The 10668-nt window shown below is 34.3% G+C and overlaps 1 protein-coding gene across 4 annotated transcripts; it reads right to left on the bottom strand.

The window, feature by feature from the left end:
• Positions 1-492: 492 nt before the first annotated feature.
• On the bottom strand, positions 493-6736 carry LOC148869420 (glucan endo-1,3-beta-glucosidase 14-like). Of its 4 annotated transcripts, none has more exons than XM_088968016.1 (4): positions 6105-6736; positions 4370-5409; positions 1861-1965; positions 493-920 (listed from the first exon to the last, which is right to left on the bottom strand). In XM_088968016.1, the coding sequence occupies exons 1-3, from the start codon at positions 6208-6210 to the stop codon at positions 1879-1881; spliced, it is 1233 nt and encodes a 410-aa protein (XP_088824142.1). In that variant the 5' UTR covers positions 6211-6736; the 3' UTR covers positions 493-920; positions 1861-1878. The 4 variants fall into 4 exon arrangements, with proteins under 4 accessions (XP_088824142.1, XP_088824143.1, XP_088824144.1 ...); XM_088968017.1 differs by lacking the exon at positions 493-920 and adding an exon at positions 1276-1294; XM_088968018.1 differs by lacking the exon at positions 493-920 and having other exon boundaries at positions 1654-1965.
• Between the last annotated feature and the right edge of the window lie 3932 nt (positions 6737-10668).

Genomic DNA, 10668 nt, shown 5'->3' with positions numbered 1-10668 from the left:
AACTTCTGCTATAGTTTTCTGATCTCTACTACTAAGATCCTCTTTGAGAATTGGAGTTTTCTCCCTTTTAGCCAAGAAGTTTGATCTAATACTCTACATCTTTCATATGTTTCTTTTTGATAATAACATATTTTTTTCTGTCCATAAAAATTGAAGTTAAAAAAGAATAATTAAAAGGAAATAGTAGGATGTTTTAAAAATAACAATAAAGACTTACAGACTCAAAATTCAATAGATCCTACAACCCTTGATAAAGAAGACTCTTTTGACATGCAATGGGTTCATACCCAAAGGGAGAAAGGGTGATGTGAACCTGTTCAGTCCCACTACCTCCTTTACCAACTCAACTAACAGAAATTCAAGCTTACATTCATATTACAGAATAACCTCCTTTTTACGGAACTTAAATGGTTCTTCTGGAAGTAAGCTTTCTACAAGGAAAAGTAAGCAGAAAAAAGGGAAAATTAAAGATTAACTACTTTAGCCATTATAACAATCTTCACAAAGTGATATAGAAAAAGGAAAAGAAAAAAAAAAAAAGAAAAAGAAAAACACTCTTTACAAAGGAAAAATATATAGTATTCCCTCATCTCATTACTTTAGGTTGGGGAGTACGTCCTGGTGGGAAATTTATAGACACCTTTCCATACTTTGTATTTGGGGTATTTTCACGTAATTTCCTTTAGTACTGGGATTTGTTGACATTCCTCTCAAACCTGAGACTCTCTTCTCCATTATTTGGTTTTGCATGAAAATGAAATAAAAAGACCACAATTTTGTGTATTCACTAATATTGTTGGGTATAGGTGCTTTTCTTCTAGTACCCAAGGCTCTTTATTTTGAGGGGTATATGATACCTCGTCTGGGTGGGAAGATGCAAGAAAAATAACCAATCAAGGACCAATAGTGAATAACCAATCCTGCATGAATGATACCCAGACCACCAAAATATTAAATAATGAAGCATCTTGAATAAGGAAAAAATGGAACTAAGGAAGGTTACAATCAATAGGATAGTTGATCTATGATCACACTGATCCAACAGAGGAGATATTTCCACCCAATTAGTGGTGCAAGTCAGGTACCTGATTTTAAGATTTTACACTGCATCAGGCCCATTCAAATTTTGACAAAATCCCAACCCAAGCCCACCTGAGTTGCACCCTTACATCCAAATAGATCAAATGAAGGCCCTCTGCATTTTCAACATGGTTAAGATGTATCATTTTACTTGGAAGAGCTTGTCCACCACTCTTCCTCTCCTGGTCTACCTGTCTTCCACATGGTGAAAGAACTGGCAACAATATATGCAAAAGAAACTGTTTCAAAGTCAACATGCCACCTTAATCAAATGATTCATGCAGAGCCAAGATGTCATAGATCCTAGGACAACTAGGGGATTTAAACCTCGTTGTATGCACTGGTATTCAAATCTTATGTTCATCCTATAAGCAACATATAGGATGAATGATACTCTCTCTCTCTCTTATTTACGCATACACAGACAGAAGAACAAAATCATTCCAATCTGTGGCATCACCCCTCACAGAGACTGAGGTTCTATTTCTTCACACCTCTATGCCTGTTGAACTAAAAATGCCTTAATTGAACATGCAAGTTGGAAGGAACTAGAATCATGATGGGACATATGTGTTTGGTACAAGACCAATATACATTGCTGAAATAAATAAAAACCATCAGCAATTTCCAGTCACATCTACAAACAATAATTGATGACAAAAGGGTATACATGCAAATGTTACAAGTATGTTATCAAATTGGAAACTTTTGAGTGCTTCCACATGCCAATTTTGACAGTAAATGTGAAAAAATAGGGAAAGGAAATAATGAGCACCAAACCTCTGATTTTTTTTTTAATCATGATATTAAAATTTGAAGCAGCAATAAAGCACATGATATCAAAACCATTGAGTACGGTCCGAACCAGCTTCGAGCTTGGATGTCCTGTGATGTTAAACATCAGATAAAAGAAGGATAATAATGAGAAGTAGAAGGTAACATGAAGTGCAAGAATTTACTAGAGTAGTTCATGCAAGAGATACTAAAACATAGTGGTGAATATTCCTATTTTAAGCATGTCAATGCCAAAACTAAGGCAAACATTGGTGTAATTGGTGCAAATATCACCAAAGTCACCAGCCCATGTCATAGTAATTGAACCTCATTGCTACATAGAGCATGTTGGCTAATTGAATCAGGCATCCAATTCCATGGAAGATAGCCAACTCTAGGGTGCATCTTGATGCACAGAAACTACTGCAATAAATTGTATTTTGGCATCTTGCAAATGAACACTAATGGATACAACAACAGCATTTCCAATTACACCACATACTTATCAAACACCTTGTTTTTGGAGTTCTCCATGTCAATGTTATTGGTTGATGAGGTAGGTGGGACTTGTGGACTGGAGGTAGATGTTGGAAATGATTGGCTAGTCCTTTCTAGCAGTAACTAAAAAGGATTTTATTAGTAGTGATTAAGTCAAATATACACCAAGGAATTCTAGAATGCAAGGTCTTTGACCCTATCAGTTCTACCTGAAAGTAGGATATACAAATATAAGAATTAGCCTAGAATGCCAGTGGATTTATGCTGTAGGGTTGGGGTTGGATGGATTGAACAGTAAGGATTAGGGTTGAGATATGTCAACCCAGTCTAAAATCTGGTTGGGTTGGAGTTGAGGCCTCAGGAAACCCAAACCCATGTGAAGCCAATGTGTTTGTTTGAATTTATTGTATAGACAAATAATAAAAGTATGATTTACAACATACCAAAAAAAGTATGATTTGTTGCATGCTAATTTCACTTGCAACATTGTTTTATTGAATGTACACAGTTTAGTAGGACAGGAATTGTAGAATGAGAGAGAGAGAGAGAGAGAGAGGATATGAGAGACTACAAGTAGCTTTCCTTTAATTAATTAATGTTTTTCCTTATAAATCGGGTTGGAGAGAAGAAAAAAAAAAACCTTTGGTTAGTGTTGAGGGTTTTAAGACCTCAGGTTGGGCTAGGGTGGGTCATAACCCAACATAACCTGGCCTGGGTTGCAGTTATGGCGGTGACTAATTATAGCAATGGATGCCTCCTTGGTAGATTCACCAATGCTGAAAACAATTCCTGACTCATAATTTTGATAAGGGATGCCTGAATTGTAGTTCTAAAACATAAAGCTGCTGAGGCGGGACCATGAGAATAACACGTCAGGATAATGATGAGAACTAGAAAATAAATTATTAGGATTATGTCTTGATAAGTTTTCAGATGTTTAACAAGGAAACTTTTTTGGATGACAAGTGCACTTGCTAAAGAGAATCTGTGGCAATGAGCAAGATCATTGATGATGTTGTAGAATCATATATTATCCAGAATACTAAAGCTAATATTACAGCTAGGTTGAGCACAAAATATGGATAATTAGTGAAAGGGATATGTGTTCCTTCGCACTAAAATGGTATTATATTACCATGATCTTATTAATTAATCCAGCTTGGCTGAAGAAGAATATCTCCATCTGTTTTTATGTTCATGCATGTCAGCAATGGATAGCTCTAAACTCCTACAAGTTGGGATTTTTTATCCTCAAGCTACTTAAGACATTTGATGAATTATTTCAACTTTAGCACTGTAGAACAAGGGTACATGTTATTAACATGGACATGGGATGTACAACCCAACTCAACTCAACTAAGCCTCGTCCTTAATGGGGTCAGCTAGGATGTCTGACCCAATAAATACGGAAAACCATACTCATCAAATAATTTCTCCAAATCACAGGAGAAATATAAATCTAAAGAAATCTAATCATTCCTCTCTATGTAACATAAAACTATAAACATAAGGGGAAAAACATTTATAGCATTCTTATCTTCTTATGTTTCCTACTTAGCCTGACTAGGTTTTTATTTTGTTTAATATGGATCTCCCACCAACTGACTCTGAATGAAATATTGATTACTTTGGCAGTTTAGTAATCTAAAAATACCATCCTAAGACAATCTAGATCCTTTGGTGCAAAATTAGCAAAAGAAAGTTGACTGATACTCTGTAATATCTGCTACACTGGTTCATAAATTCAATTTAACAGCTAGAATATTAAATCTTATTAACATTCTGCTGCTATAGTTTCAAAGCATTGTATTACTAGTGAAAGAAGGGGGAAGAGGGGAGAAGAAAATAGCAAACCCTTTTTTTCTTCTTCTCTTTTATTTTCAAGGATTTGCTACTTCCTGGGGAATTAAAATATATCAAGGAAAGACTCCCAATTTAAAAAAGCTAATCTAACATAGCAATACCTTCAAAACTTAAATAGAAAAAGAAACAGAAGAGGTACTGAGGAATCCCATACCTTCACAGATAGAAGAGATGAAGCTGCAGATGAAGGTATTAGTCCTGTAAACCCAATATCATATGAAATACTTCCATCAGCTTTGAATAGTCCAAAATTCCTCTCAGAGGTTGGTCCAGGCTTCAAATTTTCATTGAACAAAGCAAAGACATATGCCTTTACTACCATCTTTGGTCTGAATGGGGTTCCCTTTTTTAAGGCTAGCCGTTTACGCAGATTATAGTTATAAGTTCTTGCATTCTTAACTGTAGCCCCAGCTTCATCTTCATCCCCATGAGAAGCCCAGCCAGTTTCTGAAACAATGACTTCCATCTTTCCATATCCAGCATCCTCTAAAGCCACATAAGCAGCATCCAGCTGAGCATCAAACATGTTATCATAGTGAATATTAGTCTTCTGGTCATGGATCCCAGGATTTGGCAGAAAGAGAGCATAGTTAAGATCAATATGCTCAGGATCATTCTTGTAGGCCAGAAACGGGTATGCATTGATGAAGAAAGGAGAACCAGTCTGTGAGAAGAACTCCAAAAGTGGTTTCATGTATGGAAGGATATTCTCCTTAAAAACACACGAGGATGGAGGAAAGGAATTTGCAAACACTGCCTCTGAATGCGGACTTGAGATCTGAATCACATCAGTCAAATGAAGCCTCTCAATGACATTGTAAACATTCTTTACTGCACCCAATAGAGCTTCCCAGAGATCCTGATCACTCCCACCTAAAACTTCATTCCCCACAGCGATCCCACGGATTTGTGTCCCAGGGAGAAATGGTTCAACATTTTCTTTTACCCAATCCATGGCCCGTTCCTCATTCACACTTATGTCCTTGAGGTATTCATTGCCAAGTCCAACCACTATTTCGAGGCCTGAACCTTTAAAGGCCTTGAGGACACTGTGATCAGCATCATAAATTCTAACATTCTTGATTTTTGCTGCTTTGAGAAGGGTCACAATGCTTTCAGGAGGAGGGATATTATCAGCAATCCTGCCATAATTTATTCCATAAGTTCCAGTAAATGCTTGCACTGTCATTATTGCTGCACAAAGAAATGAAAGAAATCGCTCTGTTAACCACTATTATCTTCGAAACCACAAGAATTCTTTACAAAATGAGGTTATCCAAGTTACAAACTTCAAACTATTGAAGCAACACTAAAATAACAAACTTAGATTCCAAAACAGAGGGAAGATCAGGGAATTCACAATAAGTCACACAAATCTGTAGTGCCATACAATTTCCATTGTTACACCAGTTAACCAACCCCCACAACTGTATCAAATTAAACAAATATGTTTCTTTTATCTTATGTTCGTCATTCTGCAAAAAGCAAATGAGGGGAATGGAATCTCTATGAACATTTAAAACAGATGCCGACAAGCAACTACATGAATGAGTGCTAGCACAACTTAAATTTAGAAATAACTCTATTTACTTCTGAATTACTTCTCTCCATAACAAAAAAGATCATCTCAAATTAAAAATTAAAAAAAAAAAAAAGACAACTACATAAAATTATCCAAACTGTGGATCATAATAATATTGATCCAGCAACATGATCTCCAATTCATCCATCAAAACCTCCCAAGCTAGGTATCCTAAATCTGCCCAACACTAAATTGCATAGTTGAGAAGTCTAGAACAGTCGAAGCCAAACAGGACCAAGAATAGCAAAATTATCTAATCCATAAGAGAATTCTAAGTCAAATAAGGCCAATCAAAGTAAGCACGTACCTATAGGAGAGATGAAGATAAGTGAGAAGAGGAGAGGAGACCAGAAGAGGAAGAAAGAAGAACTCCCCATTGCTTTGGAGGAGGAAAAGGCGAAGGAGGATTCCATTTGTAGTAATAGGGACCCCAATTAGCGTGAACAACTAATACAAAGCGAAGAAAAGCACCAACCTCGACGACGACGACGACAACCTCAATTCCAGTTCCTTCGATGCAATGCTTCTTCTGTTGGCATGCCATAGACCAGATTCCCCCCCTCCAAAGATGGCTTGAGAGCTTCTTGGGGGCTTCGAATCAATTCCCTTTTCACTCTTTCCCTCTCTCAAAGTATGCCTTTTCTTTCTTCTTCCTTTCTCTGTTCAACTTTTGATTTCGTTTTGTTTCGTTTTAGTGTAATTCTCTCTTTGTAGTTTATGTTTCCCTTTTCCGTGGTGAAAATAGTTGTTAGTTTATACCTTTCGTGTACCGTCTCAAAAGTTTAAGAGGGCGAATGGCAATACTAGCAGCGGCGCCACCGGGCCACGGCCATCGCCGCCACCTGGGGCAGCCGGCCTGACTTAACTGGAAAAGGTTTTGTCTGGTGGTTTTCTTTCGGGAGCTTTGCTTTTTTTCTTTTCTTTGCTTTTTGAGTTTGAGTCTCACAGCGGGAGCCACCAGAGTTCAAATCGTCGTAGTACTGGACCAATCGTGGGTCCTATTAGGCTGATGTGGCGTATCATGATTGGTTCAGCGTGTTGTAAAATATAAACCCTCCGGCATCATAGATAATGTCTTTTCTCATTTATTTATTTTTTCCTAAAGTTTGTAAAGCCAACACATTTTAAAATACGATATTATTGTTTGGGGGTAATGAATCAGCGAAACGTTGTCCCTGAGTAAATGAAGTGTTTTCATTTGTATTTGTTATGGGGTCGTTTATTAAAATACTCCTATACTTTCATGAATTTATTAAAATATATCATATAGTTAGCATTTTATTAAAGTATTCTTTACGTTTTGCAACCAACTTATTTGATCGATCTTTTGTGATCATATAAGTATTTAAAGGCACAAATACCCCTAAAATTTCATACAAGTTTCTAAAAAGAAACAAAGTTTGATTTTAAAATCTATCAAAAAAATGTTTGACTTCAAGAGAATAATGGCATCTAGGGTTCTTCATCATTAATGGCATGTCTTCCGTTTTAAGTAAATAACAAATTTTACTAAATAGAGTTTCTTCCCACATTTTACTAGGGACAATAATGATGTTTTCATTTTTACTTTCTATAGATTTGCTCCCAAGGATGATAAGGTCAAAACTATTATTTTCCATTTCCATCTAATGGAAGGTTGATTAAGAAAATTGATTGTAAACTATAGGTGTGTGTGTGTTTTAGTAAACTACAAACTATAGAGTAGGTTTTAGTAAATACTTGAAACTATGAAGGGTGTTTTAGTAAATGATGCTTGATTATTCATTGGTCCAAAATTAATGAAAAAGCTACTACAATTTTAGTCCGACTATGATCAAAGATCAAAATATCGGTATCGAGTATCATATCAAATAATTTGAATACCGATACGGATACGTAAACGCTTCGGAAATGCATGGATATGGACGAAATATATGAAAAAACATAAATATGTTAGAAAAATACATACAAATTTCATAAATACATTAATTACACTAACTTTAAGGTCAAAATGACCACAATTAATATAATGGGATGCATAGATATCATACAATTTTGTTGATAATCCATCAATCAAGAGTCTAAGACTCATACTATACAGATCTTTACAAATTAATACATGCATAAAACCATTATTATGTTATATTCTATTTAAGTCCAAGAAACAAAATATATGGAATTATTATATTTTAATTACTATATCAATTATTTTCTATTTTACTATTTTTACTTTTCAACATTAACAAAAAAAAGTCAACTAAATATTAAATTTTGAAATGTTTGATAAACAATATATTTCTTTTTGTACATAATAAATTTTATTGATAAAATATATAATTTTAACTTAAAATATTTCATATCTATATATTAAAATTTTTTAAAATACATATCATGCACAAATTCATTATTTTTAATTACTAAAATAGTTATTCCATTATTAACATTTTTATTTTAATAAATTTTACGAAATAAGAAATCATTTTTATATAAATTTAAATTAGTGTATTTGATAGATTCCATATAATATTGTATGCTTGAATATTTTTTAAATAATTTTTTTATTTTTTATAAATAATAAATATGTTATTATCTAGTGTAAAATAAAATATCAATTAATAATTTATATATATATATATAAATTATTAATTGATATTTAAATTTACACTAGATAATAACAAATTCATACATGTAAAATGTATGAATTTATTTATAATATATATATATATTCACACACACACATACATACATGTATAAATGCATGAATTTTAAGTACTAAAATAATTATTCTATTATTAATATTTTTTTTGTATAAATTTATTGAGAGTAGAAAATCAATTTTTAATATAAATATAAAATTGGTAGAATTTTTATTTCATTTATAATTATAAATATTAATTTTTAGTATTATTCTATTTAATTTTAAGTTGAAATTGTTGAACATATTAATATTTAATATGGCATTTTATTTAGACTGTATGTTTACGATTAAGTTTATAAAATTTATTTTATTTCACTTATTATTACAAATTAAAGGACAACTTAGCGATTAATGTTTATTTAATTAAGCTTGGGTTCAAGTTGTGTCAACTGCATTTTTTAATATAGGAGTTGTGCTACATATCTTTGTGTATTGACACATATCGACCTGTATCGGTTGATATGATGCGATATGCATTGATATAGCACCATATCATATTGATACGCATGACTGACACAATACAATACCAGTTGTAGAATATCCAGTATCGTCCACTACTGATATCAATACAGTACACCTTGTATCAGATGTATCGTATCGATATTTTAATCCTTGGCTATGATACCTAAAAAGTGATAATCAATCCATTCGTATTTTTCTAAAAAAAAAATTCATTCATATCATAGAACTAATAATCAATCGATCGATATTCATGAATAAAAATTCACAGGGATTGTGATTGGCAAGGCTTAAAAAATGGCATTAACTGAATGGTTGAACCATTCAACTTAGAAACCAATCATGTTTCCTAGTTCCGGTTATCCTTGTGCCCGCTTTTTTGAAAAAGAAAAGAAGGCAAATTATTGATTCCCCCACCTCACAAATTTGTCACTATTTATATAAGTGACAAGTGGAGGAATCTAACACAAGTTAAGAGTAGGTGAGTGATAAGTGAGGGTTTTGCAAAATAAAAAATAAATAAATAATTGTGAGGTGGGGTAGATTATAATTTTCACACAAAAAAAAGAAAAAAACATCCAACTGGTCAAAGAATGCTAATATGGATTTTTTAACTGTTTGATCCTAGTATGGTAGTGGTTAGCATGTCATGTTTAAGATTAATATATTAATTTAAAGCAAAAATAAAAGACTCACAATACCAATCCATTTCGATGGTTTTCGATCTTTCTTTTCCTTATTGAGTCTTTTTTTCTTGAGGGAGAAGAATTACTCATTGACTTAGGGCTCAAACAACAACCCAAGGGCTAGGGCTTGCAATGGCGGCCTACGGCTTGTAGCGGCGACCACCAATTCCCCCATTTCCTCCATTTCTTATGCCAATAACCACCATTTGTAACAACAACTAGGGTTGCGACTTAGGCGGGCTCAAACCGACCTAGCCTGCAATTTTATATGGAATAGGCTTGGATTTTTGGTTCTTAGGTTGGGTTTGGGCCCAAAAGTTCAGGTCTTTTAATTTTTCAAGTTGGGCTCGGGCTTATCTAGCCCTCAGGTAACTCGGAATCTAGCCTAACCTTATCCTAACCTAAGTCCAACCCGATTATATACATGTATATATGCATATAAAGACACATATTTGCATAACTTTTTGTAATAAACCATGTTTGCATATATATACATGTCTATATGCATATAGACATACATGTATATCAATTTTTAGTATGGGCTAATTGACCAACTCGAGCCTGACTGAAGCCCAAGGTCAACCTGAGTAAATCAAATTTTAGTATACAAGCTAGGCTTGGGTTGGATAATTTAGGCTTGACCTCGAGTTCAGTCAGGCTCGAGCTATAGGTCCAATTCTTAGGGTTGGGCTTGGGTTGAGCTAAAACCCATTCCAGTTCTATGCCTTGCATCCCTACCAGCAACTCAAGGCTCCCAATGACAACTACCAACTCTTTCAATGCCTCTCATGCTTAACAACTACCATTTGCAGCGTCACCTAGGGCTTGCAACAACACCCAACCATCAGCTCCCTTAGTCCTCCTACCTCTTGCTTAGCAATTGCATTTGCAATGGCAACCTAGGCCTTGCAACAAAGTTGGGATCTCCCACCAACAAAACATGTTCCAATACCCTACCAAGTACCAACTTGATTGACACTACACATCTTAGATGTGCATGTGTAGTGTCAGGTGTCAGATGATGTTGGTAGGGTGTTGGAACAACTATA

This window comes from Nelumbo lutea, chromosome 2 (assembly GCF_056320005.1).
Source record: "Nelumbo lutea isolate HS-2025 chromosome 2, American lotus-T2T, whole genome shotgun sequence".
NCBI classification, from domain to species: domain Eukaryota; kingdom Viridiplantae; phylum Streptophyta; class Magnoliopsida; order Proteales; family Nelumbonaceae; genus Nelumbo; species Nelumbo lutea.
This window is presented reverse-complemented; position numbering and strand designations above follow the sequence as displayed.

What these genes read in the sequence shown, in the direction of transcription:
- LOC148869420 (XM_088968016.1), bottom strand. Translation starts at nt 6,210, where the DNA reads ATGGAATCCTCCTTCGCCTTTTCCTCCTCCAAAGCAATGGGGAGTTCT. An exon ending in TATCTTCATCTCTCCTATAG is followed by an intron (nt 5,410 to 6,104) that starts GTACGTGCTTAC and finishes TTCTTTGTGCAG; the next exon opens with CAATAATGACAGTGCAAGCA. An exon ending in CATCTCTTCTATCTGTGAAG is followed by an intron (nt 1,966 to 4,369) that starts GTATGGGATTCC and finishes TTAACATCACAG; the next exon opens with GACATCCAAGCTCGAAGCTG.